The 17,762-nt window shown below is 41.3% G+C and overlaps 2 protein-coding genes across 14 annotated transcripts in view; one reads left to right on the top strand and one right to left on the bottom strand.

Annotated features, from left to right (window-relative positions):
• The first annotated feature begins 320 nt into the window (after positions 1–320).
• On the top strand, positions 321–12,126 carry LOC108066922 (probable phosphorylase b kinase regulatory subunit alpha). 11 transcript variants are annotated; one of them, XM_017155704.3, is made up of 13 exons: positions 321–649; positions 1,472–2,068; positions 2,571–3,238; positions 3,294–3,617; positions 5,301–5,448; positions 6,598–6,927; positions 6,991–7,245; positions 7,664–7,822; positions 8,564–8,629; positions 9,597–10,159; positions 10,224–10,491; positions 10,892–11,489; positions 11,546–12,126. In XM_017155704.3, exons 2-13 carry the CDS (start codon positions 1,492–1,494, stop codon positions 11,649–11,651), a joined length of 4,062 nt encoding a protein of 1,353 aa, XP_017011193.2. In that variant the 5' UTR covers positions 321–649; positions 1,472–1,491; the 3' UTR covers positions 11,652–12,126. The 11 variants fall into 11 exon arrangements, with proteins under 11 accessions (XP_017011193.2, XP_017011200.1, XP_017011199.1 ...); XM_017155711.3 differs by having other exon boundaries at positions 322–649; positions 9,903–10,159; XM_017155710.3 differs by having other exon boundaries at positions 322–649; positions 7,658–7,822; positions 9,903–10,159.
• Positions 12,127–14,188: 2,062 nt separating this feature from the next.
• The window catches only part of kek5 (kekkon 5), a 120,503-nt gene continuing 116,929 nt past the window's right edge, over positions 14,189–17,762 (bottom strand). For all 3 annotated transcript variants that reach the window (XM_044396158.2, XM_017155600.3, XM_070218698.1), the window contains one exon: positions 14,189–17,612. In XM_044396158.2, the coding sequence (XP_044252093.1) occupies positions 16,372–17,612 (1,241 nt within the window). In that variant the 3' untranslated portion in view covers positions 14,189–16,371. The remainder of the gene's footprint in view (positions 17,613–17,762) is intronic.

The following is a 17,762-nucleotide window of genomic DNA, read 5'->3' as shown; positions in this document are numbered from 1 at the left end:
TTTGTAATTTTTTGCAAAAAATTGTGATGTAACCCCTTATCAAAAAATCAAAAATCGGTAAAAAAAAAAATTTCCCAGAAAGTGATAGGGATCGTTAGTTTATGATGTAAGCTGTTCGAAACAGTTATAATTTTAGTTGTGGGCCTTGTTTTAAAGAAATTACGGCTAGAAAGCCAAGTTTGGTAAAAAAAATCTTCAGATTTATGTTCAGGATGGTGACTCCGCTAGGTCAGCGAAGACACGTCCCCGACACTCTATCGTAATCGTTTTTGGTATATTCGCTTATCGATACCACCGATGTCGCCGTATAAATTAGGATGGCAACGCTGCCGGCAGAAATATCGATAAATTGAATTGACATTGAGTTGACTTTAGGTGCATTTTAACGACAATATATCTCGATTTATTCGCAAACAAGTGACCAGCCAGGCTTCGAAACGCGAACGGCAGCCAAGCGCCACTCCCTCCTCCGAATCCCGGAGAGAATGCGCTGTCCTCGCGGCGAACTGAACGCATTCTACGGGTTCTAGCGGCGCGAGGTGTTCCGGGGAGCTCTGGGCTTCCTCCTCCTCCACTCCGCCGAACGGAACCACAACAAAACGATCCGAAGCGATCCCAACCGATCCGATCCAATCCGATCCGACATTATGTAAGTATAGAGCGTGCCCGCGTCGTCGAGGGTAAACAACAATCAAGATCATCGCATTCCGTTCTCAAGGAGCCATATTCCTATAGAGTGTAAAGGGTTTGGACTGGGACCAACCGTAACTGACCTTCCCAGAACCAAAATAACCTGTAATAGCCGTCGTTGTAAACAAATGTCGTTGTATATGTAAGAGAATCAAGATCGTATATGTATGATATAGTATATGGTATATGTAGACCACAAAAAAATGTACAATACTGAACTAAATCATAATTACAATACGGTTTTAGTCTAGTAAACACCATAATACCATCTTCAAAATTATAATAACTTTTTATTGTGATAAAATACTTACAAAATTATATATCTTTATATTACAGATATGGTATATGGAATATGATATGTACAATACTAAATTAATCATTAATACAAGAGAGTTTTAGTCTTGCAAATACCATAATACCATCTTGAAAATTATAATAAATTTTTATTGTGATGACAGCTGTAGTATAAAGAATGTGGTATATATAGATCTTAAAAAATCTTAAAAATCTTAACTAAATCATGAATACAAGAGAGTTTTGGTCTAGTAAATACCATTATTCCATCTTCAAGATTATAATAACACTTTTATTTAATTTTATACTTTCAAGATCATATTTGTTTACATGACAGATATATTATATATAATATGGTATATGTAGATCTTAAAAAATCTTACAAATCTAAACTAAATCATGAATACAAGAGAGTTTTAGTCTAGTATATAAGACAATACCATCTTCAAAATGATAATAACATTCTATTGTGATAAAATACTTACAGAAACCACCTCGAAAACGGCCATGCGTTCCCGCAGCAATTCGGGCGTCCGGTTGGACTACTACCAGCGCATCGTGCACCGTCTGATCTTGGCCCACCAGGAGCCGGTCACCGGTCTGTTCCCCGCCTCCAATGTCAACTCACACGCCTGGATCAGGGACAATGTGTACTGCATCCTGGCCGTCTGGGGCCTGTCCATGGCCTACAAGAAGATCGCCGACCAGGACGAGGACCGGGCCAAGTGCTATGAGCTCGAGCAGAGCTGCGTGAAGCTGATGCGCGGCCTGCTCATGGCCATGATGAACCAGAAGGACAAGGTGGAGAAGTTCAAGATGACCCAGAGTCCCTACGACTCCCTCCACGCCAAGTACTCGAGCAAGAACGGCCTGCCCGTCGTCGGCGACAATGAGTGGGGCCATCTGCAGATCGATGCCGTCTCCCTGTACCTGCTGATCCTGGCCCAGATGACGGCCTCCGGTCTGCAGATCGTCTTCTCCCTGGACGAGGTGTCGTTCATCCAGAATCTGGTCTTCTACATTGAGTCCGCCTACTCCATTCCGGACTACGGAATATGGGAACGCGGCGACAAGACCAATCATGGTGAGTGAATGCTAAGTGTTTGATGTTTAATTAAGTTATTTTGTATGTATTTCCTCTATCTTATCTTTTATAAACCTTCCTAGTTTTGCTTCCTATCAAAATCCCTTTTTTAGATAAATAAAACATAATTTTTACATACTTCATCAATTGAATAGTATGCTAAGAAAATGAATTAGCAAAATAAAATAAAACCAGATGGGCAATATTTTTGTTTACTATTTTTAAATGCATTTTTTATAAGTAATTAATATTCAAAAATTAAAGTACAGTCAGAAAAGGTTAAATAAATAATCAAATTATTGTTTTACTCTGTAACTATAATGTAAAATAAATAAATATTTTTGTTTACTATTTTTAAATGAATTTTTTATAAGTAATTCATATTCAAAAATTAAAGTACAGCCAGAAAAAGTAAAATTAATAATCAAATTATTGTCTTACCCTGTAACTATAATAATTTACGATATGATCAGTCGATGATTGATGCATTTGCGTTTTCCAGGCGAGCCCGAGTTGAATGCCAGCTCCATTGGCATGGCCAAGGCGGCGCTGGAGGCGATGAACGAGCTGGATCTGTTCGGGGCGCGCGGCGGGCCGGCCAGTGTGATCCATGTGCTGGCCGACGAGGCCCACAAATGCCAGGCGGTGCTCCAGTCGATGCTGCCGCGTGAGTCCAACAGCAAGGAGCTGGACTCGGGACTGCTCTGTGTCATTGGATTTCCGGCCTTTGCCGTCGACGATGCCCAGCTGATACACAACACCAAGGATGCGATATTGTCGCGACTGCAGGGCAAGTACGGCTGCAAGCGGTTCCTGCGCGACGGCTACCGCACTCCCAAGGAGGATCCATCGCGGCTCTACTACGAACGCTGGGAGCTGCGCATGTTCGAGAACATCGAGTGCGAGTGGCCGCTCTTCTACTGCTACCTGATTCTCTTCCACGCCTTCCAGAGCGACAAGCGGGCGGTGGAGGAGTACGCCGGCCGGCTGGAGAAGATCATGGTGCGCTCGGAGGATGGCATACTGCTCGTGCCGGAGAGCTATGCGGTGCCGCAGGATCTGGTGGGCTTCGAGTACCAGAAGCCGGGATCGCAGGCCCGCGAAGTGGTCGGTCGCTGCCCGTTCCTGTGGGGCCAGTCCCTGTTTATCCTCGGCCGCTTGCTGCAGGAGGTGAGCATTATTCTCCTTCTGCTATAGATATTCTTCTAATGTTCATTTATTTCAGGGCTTCTTGGCCGTGGGCGAGCTGGATCCGCTGAATCGTCGCCTGGGCGCGCAAAAGAAACCCGATGTGGTCGTCCAGGTGGTCATCATTGCCGAGGACAACGAGATCCGCGACAAGCTGGCCGAGCACGATCTGCATGTGCAGACAATCGCCGAGGTGGCTCCCATTGAGGTGCAGCCAGCCCGTGTTTTGAGTCACCTGTACACCTACCTCGGGCGCAACCGCAAGCTGGGTTTGAGCGGCAGGAAGTCCCGCGATGTGGGCATTCTCAGCACCAGCAAGTTGTACTCGCTGAAGGATCGCATATTCGCTTTCACCCCGCAGGTGAGTGAATGTCCAGTTTGACCTGTCGGAGGATTATGCAAGAAACCCGGCCACCCCCTTCCCAGACTACCGAAAATTCCCACTTGCCCATGGCTCTGTTTGTACACTTTCTATTGTATTTTTTGGCCAGGGATGCAAACCGATTTATGTAGCTTTTCCTTTATATGCAGAAAAGTGCGTAGGCTTATTATTTAAATTATATAAGATTTACTAATAATTATTAAACCATTATTTTATAAAAATTTGTATTGTAGATAAATAGTTTGATTTAATTTAATTAATATGTCTTTAAAAATTCACTTCTCTTTTTTATAAAACATACATATTTTTAAAACTTCTGTTCTTATGGTGGATAAATGAAATATTCTTGTACCAGCCATTATTATTTTAAATAACTAATTTGATTTATTTTAAATAATGTATTATTAATATTTCACTTATCTTTTCTAATAATAATATTTAAATTAAAACATCTAATATTATCTTAAGATCGGTTTGCATCCCTGTTCTTGACGATTGACTTATGATTTCTACCGTTTATCACGCATCAGTTCGCCGACCTGTCGCGCTTCTATATCGCCTCCGATAACGAACTCATGATCGACATCCTCAAGGGCGAGATAAATTTCCTCAAGTCCGCTTGGGATCTGCTGGGTCGTCCGCTGGTCACCCTGGTGCTGAAGCGCATCCACCTAGGTCGGTCAACGGAGAGGGAGAGAGTCGAACACGTTTACTTCACTCCATGTTTTCTTTTGTTTTTATTTTTATATTTTCCTAATCTTATGTTTATTGTGCGCGGGTTTTTAATGCTCCCTTCCCACCCCCCGACTGTTTTCCCCATATCTTTTGTGAATTGCTCTGTTGAATTGATTAATTTGCAACGGTTTGCTTTTGGTATTGGTATTGTTTATCAATTAATTGACACGCACACTCGAACCACACAAATGCACACACACAATTGACTCGTTAACTATATTAGAATCGAATCGATTCGAATCGGTTGCTCAAGGTCCGTTAATTAAGCTTGGTTTTCCAAAAATAAATTGCGAAATATATATATATTTATATTTATTCCGAACATTGAGCAGCTGCTTCTGAACTTTAGTTAATTTCCTTTGAGCTTTTTAGTTGGTTTTTGCTTTTAGTTAACTTTAGTTTTGGTTATGGTAATACCCACACACTCGACCTTAAATACCATAGACTATATGGTATATACACTCTATATATCACACACACTTTCTACCTTATATACATTGTACATACAGTTGCGGTTAAAATAATAGTATTGAAAAAATATATATGTTACGATGTGTTTTGAATTTCAATAAATTTATTCAATTTAATTTAAACAATTTTAAAAGAATATTTCTATAATATCATTATTTTTATTATTTTAACCGCAAATTGATTATTTTTTAGTTTAATGTAGCTTTAGTTTAGTTCTTTTATTTCTCAACGCTCTGCTCTGGACTTTTCTGAACTTTTATACCCTTTCCCCCAAAATTTCCATTCCAATGACCCAAAACCCCTGAAAATTGGCCAATTAGATATCGAAAAAAAATAAGATAAACCTAAATCAAAACCAAAACATATCCTTTCTCTTGTTTATTTTATCCCAAAATAAAAATAATAAATATATACACAACAACAACTGCAACAACAACAACAACTACACTTACACAGCATATCGACTATGAAGAATATTATACAACACGCGATCCCGATTTGCTTGCCAGCAATTTTACCACAAATTTAGCATTCTTGACCAACAATTGGCGTCACATGTTGGGCAGGCCGACAATCACACTAATGGCAACCCACTATATGCTAGGTAACTACCCCAAAAAAAAGAACAAATTATAAAGCAAACTACCCACCCAGCTCGATTCTGCATTGCCACCTCAATTCCAAATCCAATTCCAATTCCAAATCCGATTCCCACCCTGCACCCAATGGCAAAACACACTTGATTCCAAGAACCACTGCATATATGCGAAATACTATATACTCCACAACACACAAAAGCCAACTTGTAACAATTGATATAACTATATGCAAATGATCTACGATTTATTGTCTATATGATCTAAGAATTATATGATCTGTGATTTATATGATCTGCGATTTATATAATCTATGATTTATATGATCTGCGATTTATATGATCTATGATTTATATGATCTATGATCTATATAGTCTATATGATATATGAACTTTGATCCCTGCTTGTGTCTGCTTAGTAAATGGCCTAATTGCTTCTGCTCTTTCCATTTCTTCTACCTTTGAACCCAAATCTGTATCCCTTCTTCATGCTGTGACCCTGATATGCACTTATATCTTGCTAAATTTATTTATAGGAATTAAAATGTTTTATCCTTCATATATTTTTGTCAAAAGCAGAAGTTAAAAAGTAATTTGTATGATGTTTCTGAATATTTAAATGAGAATTCGAAATCTAATTGTTATATTTAGAACCAGAACAAGATTCTTTCCCCTAAGCCATATGTTTTCTTTAACATTCTGATCAATTTCTCCAAGATATAGATGTATAGTTGTGCTTTTCCTGGATATTTGGACTTTCTAACTATCTTTTTACACGACTCTTTAGACCAAACATTCGGTATTCAAAAGTTGATGACTTCAGAGAAATACACGCTTATTATTATGTGATTAAACATAATTAAGTATATTTGCTAGTCTGTTGCAATTTCCCCACTGCATTTTTGGCATTTGCACCTAAATCTAAAGCTAAACACCGACTAATTGCCGATGGTGCTGGAATCCTGTGCTCATTTACGAACCGGTTACTATTGTATTTTGTGTGACTAACCCGTAGTTTTTAAGCGGCGCTCCTAACCCAACCCACCGCCCACCAATCAGCCAGATAATCAGATCCACATACTCATTGTTCATAGCTCTGAAATACAAGTATGATTTTACTAATAAGATTTTATTTGGATGTGCGGGCGGAATTCACAGATCAGGACAAGATTCCGCTGGCCATGATCCAGACGATGCGGAAACTCAAGTCGGGCTACATCAACGGGACGCGCGTGATGCTGGGCAGCCTGAAGGACTTCCTCAACACCTCGGCCATCACGGACCTGAGCTTCCTGGGCAGCACGGAGGATGGCTATCCGGATCGCCTGCATCCGGACGTGCAGACGTACCTCGACGAGCACCTGCTGCGCTCGTTCAGCAACCGCAGCACAATGAATCTGCGCGGCGGACAGCTGCGTCCGCGGACCCTCAGGCGCCGCATGTCCTGCAAGGGAGCGATCAAGAAGACGCGCTCGATCAACGTGGATTGTAAGTGCATATATGCCTTGAATAGATATGTAATATTAATGCCTTTCTTTCACCTTTTTGCAGCCGACAACCTCGGCATGGAGGGACCCTCGCCGCTCACCGAACGCCGCCTCTCCTCGATTGTGCCGCCTCCCTGGCTGCAGGCCAACAAGCAGAGCCACGTCAGCGTCTTCGCCACCACGCCCGAGGAGGGACCGGCCAGCTCGCCCCTGCAACTGGGCAACGAGCTGTCCGTCCGCGAGAACATCTATCCGGTGGATCCGCACCACAGCCGCTCGGCGATCGACAGACGCAGCGAGTTTGTGCGCCAGCAAGAGAGTTAGTCTGCCATTTTGATCTCTATATTTTCTAGTTACCTATAGACTACAAATTCATTTTAAATTTTGCCATATCAAATTAATTTTATAAGTTATCTATGTAAACGTAAAGCCTTTTTTTAAAAGAAAAGTTCAAACGGTAGCAAAAATGGCTTGACTTAGAAAGCCTAAAACAAAAACCGAAATTCGAAAATAATTCAAAGAATTTATGCTCATTTTTATATAATTTAATTAGTTAATTTTTAAATGTGCACCATCAGCATGTCGAATTAATTTGTAGCTCTTCCTTTCTTACCCCTTGATTTGTATACTTTTATTAACTTTACTTTCTGGTTTCTTGCCTTCTGTTTTCATTCATTTCTTACGTATAATTTCGATTGGCTCACCTTCGTTCCGAAATGCGATTTTGATAGTAACAGTGCCCAAAATTCTCATACAACGCCATCGTGCCGAAACCAATTTCGCGGACACAGAGGTCGAGGAGCTGATTGCGATGCTGCGCGAAACGGAGAATCTCGAGGAGCAGGGCGACATCCTGCAGTACCTGGTGGACACCCAGGGCCTGGACTTCAACACAGGTGAGTCCGAAAGAATAACCACTGATCCAATATTCCACGTTCAACTAGGTTTTGGGTTTAATAGCAGCTTAATGCTTTTCGTTTGAAGGTTTATATTTTTACAACGGGTTGAGAGAACACCCGCGATAAAATTTACATTACAAACACACACACAAAATACACAGCAAGAAAAACACATGCACCTGCGAATAATACACGCCAATACACGCTCACACTTTTTGTAGGATTCAGATTGTTGGTAAACCTACGGAGAAAGTTAAGCAAAAGTTTATTTTAAACAAATAGGTAAAATGAGGATGAACAAATTATTTTGAAAGGGGGAAAAAAGCTAGTTTTACCCCTCTATGTATTATAATTTTTATATTGGCGTTTACATAGAAAAAAATTGACAAAAGATCAGATTGATATCATTTTGATATGCATAACGATTGCATTTATCTTATTTTACATTATTGGTTCAAATAAATACCAAATTTGGTATTTAAAAATAGTATTTTTGTAATTTTTGTGAATTAGCTGATATGATAAAGTATCTAATTGATATTAATCATATCGGCTTATTATTGATATAAAATAAGATAGAATAGGTGGATTCTCTTGAAGGAGATCCAAGACCTCAGCATTGAACCATTTCTTTTGCATATCCTGTTCTCATTCCGTTGTTTTACCACGTACTTTTGTCGTTTTGTCCCGTTCTTCGTACTTTGTCCTCCGTAATCGTTGCGTGCGGCGTCTGAACAGCTGGCCTGGGATTCAAGAACAAATCGGACGACAATGCGACCCCAAATGCCAATGGTGCAGCCGCCGGTAAGTCCGTCGATCCGTTGATTCGTCTTGTGTTGATTGTTGTTGTTGTGCGGGCTTCTGTACCTACACACATCCATTATCCATTGGAAATTCCCGGCTTCCTATATATCCCATATCCTCTACACTTACTCTCCCACCGATTGGCCAAGAAAATCGACACGTTTTATATATACATTTATGGTGTCTATCCTCTATTCCATTTCCTTGTTTGGTGTATCTTTGGTGTGATTTATGCTTTCTTTGGAAATACTTTCATGTGCACTTAACATCTGAAATGCAACATTGCTTTGCTTTGGGTTTTGCTTTTGTTCAAGATCATAACATTCTCGAGATCTATTATTCTTTATTCAAGATCATATAAGCAAGATTTTGCTTCGAGAAACAAAAAATTATATTTTAAATAGTTTTTTAAATGTCAATGAATATTGAGTAAGGAAAATTAAAAATTAGAAGCTTTAATTATTTAAAATAGAGCTTGAAAATTAATGATATTTTCGATATTTCGACATTATTGATTCGATAATATCGATGTTTTGAAAGCTGTCGATAATTTTTTAAGTTGTACCTTTTGAAAATTTCATACAAAAAATAAAGTTAAAAAGGAATATAATTTGATTGAACTAAGGAAAGTTCTCGCTTACCATTTGTACAATTTAAACTAAGAATATCATCCAATAAAACGGCTTTGCTTTAAGTTATGTCTTAATTAGCCTTATTAACCACACATTTATATATTTCCTTATTTTTTTGGCCATGTTTTCCAAACGTAATTTAATTCTTTAACATTTTATTTTACTTTCTTCGCCCGAATACGCCACGCATTTAACCCCACATGCCGAACACACACACATGCGCTCACCATTCTTCACATTAACCCCGAAAAATGCAACGAAACCGAAACCATAATCCAATCCTAACCCAACTAACCCCATAATAAAAACCGTAAACCGAAAACCTCGAACAAAAGAGCTCGAGCAGGCGTTTGTGGATGAGGTGGTGCTGGAACTGGCTGGTGGTGGTGCAGGTGGTGCAGCAGGAGGAGGCGGCGGAGCAGGTGAAGGGTCCAAGAAGAGTCCAACGCTTGTGCTGCCCACGGTGATCATCGATGCTGCTACAATTTCAGCCTCAGCCGCCGCCACTAGCACCGATCCGGATCATAATAATCCAGCCAGCAATTGCAACAGCAACAGCAGCAACAACACCAGCAGCAGCAACACCAACAACCACATGAGCCCACATGAGAATAACAACAACGATTCTTCCCAATCCGAAGGAATGCTGGAGGAGGGACGCGTGGTGACCGTGCGGGATCTGTTGAAGGGACTCTACGAGAAGGCCTGCCAGCAGAAGCTCTGGGGACTCGTCCGCCACACGGCCGGGATGCTGGGCAAGCGGGTGGAGGATCTGGCCAAGGCGGTCACCGATCTGCTGGTGCGCCAGAAGCAGGTCACCGTGGGAATGCCGCCGAACAATGAGCACACCATCACGGCGCCGCTGCCGGAAGTCGAGCTGCGACAGCTCATCCATGATGTATGTATTACCCTTAGATTAGCCTAAATAATATTTATAAATTATATATGTAATTTAAAACCAGGCCTATGGCGACGATGAGAGCACTGCGATGCTCACCCAGGAGCTGATGGTCTACCTGGCCATGTTCATTCGCACCGAGCCGCAGCTGTTCCACGAGATGCTGCGCCTGCGCGTCGGCCTGATCATCCAGGTGATGGCCAAGGAGCTGTCCCGCACCCTCAACTGCGACGGCGAGGCGGCGTCGGAGCATTTACTTAACCTCTCGCCCTTCGAGATGAAGAATCTCCTCTACCACATACTCAGCGGCAAGGAGTTTGCAGTCAGCAGTGGTAAGTTTGGATCATTAATCTCATGCTATACCCCTTTACTCGTAGAGATCTCGGAAACGACAAAAGCTAGAAAGTTGGTATTAACCACACTTATTCTTGGGTTTCCTAAGCAGCGCAAGTTTCTTTCAGCCGAGCGCCACGCCCACAATTGCCTTAAAAATTTTTAAAAATAGCCTGGCGGCGGTATTTTTACAGATTTTGTAAAAGTGTAAATGCCATTTTATTGCGTTTGTTAAAAGCTTTTAAAGAGTAGAAGGAAGTTTAAAAATTGGATAAACCATTAAAAAGTTATGAGGAAAATTATTAACAAAATTTAAACAGCCGCTAGATGGCGCTAGTAGCTTTCACGATAACAGCGTTCTATATAATATAATATATAAATTACCCCCTTTTTTTACAGTGGCCCGTGGCAATCTGTCCATTGTTAGCTGCAAGAGCAGCCGCGTCAGCAAGAAGAGCCAAATCGGTCTGGGCGATCCGGAGGGCGAGGACGCTTTAATAGCCACCATTGACGACCGGCAGGGACAGTGGCTGCGTCGCAGGCGACTGGATGGCGCCCTGAATCGTGTGCCCCGTGACTTTTATTCGCGCGTTTGGACCGTTTTGGAGAAGTGCCAGGGTCTGGCCATCGAGGGACGCGTCCTGCAGCAGAGTCTCACCCAGGAGATGACGCCGGGCGAACTGAAGTTCGCCCTCGAAGTGGAGACGGCCCTCAATCAGATACCGCAGCCCGAGTACAGGCAGCTGGTGGTGGAGGCCCTGATGGTGCTCACCCTCGTCACCGAGCACAACATGGTGCCCACTCTCGGGGGCATCATCTACGTGGAGCATCTGGTGCACAAGGCCAACCAGCTGTTCCTCGAGGACCAGCGCAAGGTGCAGGGCGATGCCACGCTGTGCTGCGCCAAGATCAAGGACGGCAAGGAGCAGCAGCAGGCCGCCTCGGGGATGCTGCTGTGCGGCGGCGCCGCCTACATATGCCAGCACCTCTACGACAGGTGAGGATTGGATCACTAAATGGGATCACTAATATCTGGTTTCCTTTTCCCTGCAGTGCTCCCAGCGGCAGCTACGGAACCATGACCTACATGTCCCGGGCGGTGGCCCTGGTGCTCGACTGTGTGCCCAAGCACGGCGAGATGGAGTGCGCCATCTCCTGAAGCGGCGGGCCTCCACTTAATGTAATGCCAAAATCTCTAGCTCTGCAACTCTGGATACGTCCGTTCTCGTTCTCGCTTAGCCCCGTCTCGCTTTCTCTCGATCCTGTCCTGCATTTTTTTGTTTTTCCCAGCCTCTGACCCAAAATGTATATATTCTTTGACCCGAAAACCTGTTTGTTCTGACCGAAAACGAAGGCAGAATTAAGAAGCCAATCGAATGGTATTAGCCCACTTATGTGTGTGTGTTGACCCTTTGGAAGGATACTCCAAAAGCCCCCCCCCCAAAAACAGATCCCTATCCCAATCCTAAACCATTTGGAAAGCCAACAGTACAGATTTGTTTTTTGTACTTGCGGACGACACTTTTGATTGTTTTAACTTTTATATTTTTAACTGACCCTATTTTATATTATACGTTTGAATTGTAAAGTTGAACGCGCAGCAAGATTTACAATAAAAATGTGTTTGCAATGTTTCTCAAGTATTTTTATTGGGTAAAGGGGAAAACTGCTACTTAGGGTTTTAACAATTGTTCTCAAACTGTACACGCAAGCGAAAGCTTTCGTATGGTTTGTGCATTGGGTGAGCTTTTTATATGGTTTGGGTATTGGATGAGCTTTTATGCGGTTTGAGTATTGGGTAATGAGTTTACAGTTTGAGAGCAATTGGTGAACGCTAGGCGGCTGCTGAAAACGTTGGGCAAGATAAATTGAGGTAGAATGTGACGCTATCTTGACAGTGGTTTTTCGGCATAATTTAAAATTGAGGTAGTAAGTGGCGCTATCTTGACCAAAGTTTTTAGCAGCCACTTAGCGTTTACCAATTGCTCTCAAACTGTTAGATAGCAACATCGAATACCAAGTGACTCTCAAACTGTAATTCATGTCAAGCTTTGGTCAGTGGCTCTCAAACTGTAATACGCGCTTGGCTTTGCCAATTGCTCTCAAACTGCAATGCGTGATTGGCGTTGTCAATTGCTCTCAAACTGTTAGATATCAACAGGGCGACCAAAAGTGACTCTCAAACTGTAATTTGCACCACGCCTTGGTCAGTGACTCTGAAACTGTAATAAACGCGTTGCATTGAACAGTGACTCTAAAACTGTAGCCGTCCCATACGGCCTAAAAGTATGCTACAAAATTATTCGAATTTAAGTCAAGCTTTTTCCCGTAAAATATCAGTATTTTGGCCATAAGAATGGAAGAAATGATCCAAATATGGTGTGTCGTACCTTGTTGAACTCGTAATTAAATTCCCTATCGATTGGCATTTCAACCTGGAAATTTTTAATTTTTGCCATTTTTCGAAAAAAATGATGATGTTACCCCTTACAAAAAAAGCGAAAATTGGGTCAAAATTTAATTTTCCCAAATCAGTCGGGAAGTGCACTGATATTAATTATAAGATCGTAAGCTGCACAAAACAGTGCGCCTTTTTGATTTGGGACCATTTTTGGCTAAGTTACAGCCAAAAATCCATAATAAAAAATCAAATTTTTACCATCAAGATCCTGATTTTTCACCCAAAAAATTAGTATTTTCTGTTAGTATAGTACTCCTGAAATATCTCTATTTTGGCCTCTTCGACCATGTTGAATTTACCAAATGGTTTAAGCGCGTAACATGAAGATAAGAAAGCTGGTTTACGAGATGTGTGTTGGATTTGGCCCTATTTGTTGCGCTCATCTTGCTCCACGCTGTTGTTTTTGTTTTAATCTCAGGACACAAAAGTTACGCTAGTTTATGAAAAAGTCTTTGGCTGTCAAGCTGTCCAATTTTTAGATATAGTTGTACGCTTCCTCGGTAGCCCCTCAACTTCCCCCTTACGTCTTCTTCTTTCGCCCTGTGCTGTTGTTACTGTCGAGTTTTGTACTTTGCTCTTCTTAGTTTCCTTGTCCTCATTTTCTTAAGAAAGAACGGTGTAGTCTGGTCTCTCGACTATGAGATACCCATTTTTTTTACCAATGATGCTGAATACCTAGGAGACAAAAAAGATTTATCATAAGTTGTCAAATATGGTAACTTTCGTATAAAAATGGTTTGATTTCGGTTATAATTTTTTAGAAAAATAAATACTTTTGATATGGATACTTACATTATTTTCCATATACCTAGGTTTTCAATTGGACATTATTATATCGATAGCATTTAAAGCTGGTCAATTTTGTACAAGTACAACATGCTCTTTTCCCTCGCAAGTAAAAGGTATAATAAAAAACTTTCGGCAACATTTTGCAATGTTTCGCAAAAAAAGTGTTGCCTGCTTTCGGGCATGTGCCGCACACACACACACTTACACACACAGACATTGGCTTGTTTAAAAGTTGATTTCAATATAAGTTTTATGTCTCGTAATATTGAAAAGGGCGACACTGCCCTGACGGGCATTAACTTTTAAATTTTCTATCATGAATCGAAGTGCTTCGATTAAACGAACAGCTGACAGCATGCACTTCAAAAAACATTTCATTCTTTACTTTACCTTATTCCTAATGATAATAATTCGAACACGGCAAGTAAAACATTTAATTCGTTGGATTCGTTTTATTCATAGTTTATTTCAATATTTTATATGTTAGGCAAATTATGCAAAATTATAAAAAACGTATATATAAGAACCCTTCTATCAATTACAATTAGATTACAATTTTTAATTATAATTGTTTTGATTTTGAGCTAATTTGAACAATTTGTTCGCAACGTCATTTTTATGGTTTTTTCGAGGTTTTAGAAATGTTTTTTGCGTTTCCGAGATATTTATTACAATTATGTTGCGCGCTTGTCCAAATTGTAAAGAAAATTCTACAAATAATTACTGTGTAAAAACGCTGAATACAAAAAAAAACCAGCACAATAAAATTAACGTAAGGTAACTTATTATTTATGTAATACTTTTGCTTACTTTAATTTAAAACCAATTGTGGATTGGGTACATTTATTCTGTTGATTTTGTTTATGAAATCATTGCACCCTAAGTCGAATCGAATAATGTTTTTTCTAGGGGCAAGTATGGGGCTGAAAACTTTACATGTCTCATCTATTATTTAACTCTCAGATCATTTCTAGGCCTGCCTTCGCCTTCGCCTTCGCCTTTAACAGGAAATCATATATTATTTAATATTTTATTTTTTTTTCTATTTCCTGTTCACACTTATGAAATAAAGTAGTTTGGCAGTGCCTGAAAGTGCATTTTTATTAAATAAAAATGCATCCAGATGCATAGATCGCCTATATGGTGGTGCAGGTGGTGCAGGAAATTAAAAGTACAATTAATATAAATAATATAAAAAAAATTATGGTATATAGTTTGTTTGATTGGTAGGTAAGGTATGGTAAGGTTTTGGTAGGTGAATCATCTGATATCTGATCTTTAACTACTGAGGGTAGCTAATAGCTAGCATGCTGAATTATCCGATATTTATTTTTATAATTTCATTTCTCTTAACGATACTTTGTTGTTGTCTTTAATCTTTAATGGTCTATATTCGTTATCATGTATTTAGAATGATTGCTGCTAAATGCCTTGTATATATATTTTGTTTGGATATTAAATGAGTCGTGTGTGAAGGGGTGAAGGTAATTTCAAGGGTATTCTCAGACATACGTACATATATGGCCTGCTTATAACTTTTCTTCTTCTGTTTATGTTTCTGTTCTTTTTTAATTTGTGTACTTAATGCCTAGAATGTCATACGTAAGTCCATGTACATACAGATTTATTTTATATATATATTTTTTTTTTATAACTAGTACAATCGTTATTATAGCTGCACTTATGCACTTATGCTGCCGCCTTTCTGCCTTCTTTCTAGACTATATGTATACATAGAAGTTTCAATTCATTGTTTTAATTGCGAATGCAAACTCTTTATCATTATCTTTACCCTAACGCTCTAATGCACTTAACAAACTTACCCGCTATCAAATATACTTTCGTGTTTAGTTCATTTCCCGATTCGTGGTGGCTTTCGTAAAACAAAAAAAAAAATTAAGGATGTATTTTGTGGTTGTTCTTACGCAAAGTATATATATATATATATATATGTAATTATTTTATATATAGCTTAATGCGATTAACTGTATGCATTTGACATTTACAATTTTATAAAATTTTGCAAAATTTTGAAAAATTATGTTTTTGTTTTTGTTTTTTTAAATTTTTGCACTTAAATAAACTGTCGTTGATTTGAAAATGGATTTTTGTATATATTATTTTTTTTCATTATAGGATATTTCTTGTTTATATATAATCTTTAAAATTGCGTGTATATATATGTCTCTCTATATACGAATAATGCATTTTGTACCAAACTAACTATAGTCTACACAAAAAAAGGTGGTATATATTTAAAAATTGGGTGTTTTTACGTATTTCCGCAAATACGAATTTGGGATTAGAGATGGTTGTTCTGTTCTAAAAGCGATTTCAATTCGCCCTAAGGGATTGGAGTCTCTCTTCTGTCTTCTGTCTTCTGTTTATTTGCATCCGAAGACTTCTGTTGTGTTGCATGTTCATCGATTTAATTACTAAAACCTACATCAGTCGTTTGGCACACAAGTCACGCAGTGGCGTGAACCACGGAACAGAACAGTATAGAATCCTTACTTCTGTCGGCTATTTTTACAAGCCGCAACAGCGGATGTTGATGTTATATTTTGCTGCATCTCCAAGTTACCATTCCGTTTCCTCCACTCTCATATCATCCAAACTAGGTGCCAAACTAGACCTCGGTGCCATCCTCGCCCTCGTCATCGAAGAGCTGGCTGGTGCTGCCCTGACCGCTGCGCGTCGTCGTCACGGACATCTTCTTCTTGGGCTTCGGCGGTGGTCGCGGTGGAATCTTGGCCAGCTTCGGCGAGTCACCGGCATGGCTGGGCGAAACAGCCGACGGAACGGGCGATATATAGGCCAATCCTGCCCCACTGATACTCGAACCGGGCAGTATCGTGATCCCCTGGTGCCGCACACCGTACAGCGGCTCCGTGTCCAAGGAGCTTAGCCTTTGCTGCTGCTGCAACTGCTGCTGCTGCTGCTGTATTAGCTCGTGTATGGGCTCGTATATCTTGCTGGCATTCGCCGCATTGTTCGCCGAGTTCACCGACGTCAAACTGGGCGTGGCCGGCAGCGGACGATCCCGCATCGAGTACTGCTGACCTGCGGCTTGGGAGCCGGAATTAGAACTTCCACCCGCGATCTTGTTTAGATTTAATGTTGAATTACCGCCGGCTGTGGTGCGCAGCCCCAGATTGTCGTAAACGGGCTCCGCCTGAAGTTCCGCGGTGGTGGCAGTGCCTGTTTCGCTGGGATTCGGCGATGTGGGGCTCTGGAATTCGCTCAACTGGATGGTTCCTCCGCCTGTGGCTCCACCCGAGGTGCTGGGCGCCCAGCTAGGTGCTCGCGGCTTGCGCGGTATGGTCATGTAGCCCTGTTTCATGACCACGCCCGTGGCCGGCGAGTAAACGACGGGGGCGGGCAGGAAGGGCGATGTGGTGGCCAGCGGATGCTGCTGCTGTTGCTGGAGGAGATGCTGCTGCTGCTGCTGGTGATTCAGCTGCAGCTGCTGCTGCTGATGATTCAGCTGATGCTGATGCTGGCGACTACTGTTGGCGGTGGCAATCAAGGCGAGGTTCCTCGACTTTGGATGCTGCAGCGTCATGAAGCCATTGTGCGGAGCTGTGAGCGTCTTGGTGCCGTAGATGCCGTGCGGCGTCATGTGCGTGTAGACGGGACTGGTCAGCGAGGGCGGCGAGCGGATGCCGTAGATCACCTGGTCGGGGATGTTCGACTGCGAGGACTGCATCGAGGGCGAGGTGGGCGGCACGCGGGCGGGGAAGGCCAGCAGGTCCGGCGGCAAGCTATTGGCGTAGGCGTCGTCCACGTAGGTGTGTCGCGATCGGGGCGTGGTCGTCGTGTCCGAGAGGGCCACCGAGTGGGCTTCTTCGTCCCGCGAGTGGTTGGCCACTGAAACGATAGGAAAGAAACGATTTTATTTAATATAATATAAGAGAAGGGGCCATCGAAATAGCTTGTTTTTTAAATAACTTTTAATTAATAAAGAGTTTTGTTTTTTCACCTTAAAGATTCATTTTAAAATAATATTTAGTACATTTT

This window comes from Drosophila takahashii, chromosome X, assembly GCF_030179915.1.
Source record: "Drosophila takahashii strain IR98-3 E-12201 chromosome X, DtakHiC1v2, whole genome shotgun sequence".
NCBI classification, from domain to species: Eukaryota; Metazoa; Arthropoda; class Insecta; order Diptera; family Drosophilidae; genus Drosophila; species Drosophila takahashii.
This window is presented reverse-complemented; position numbering and strand designations above follow the sequence as displayed.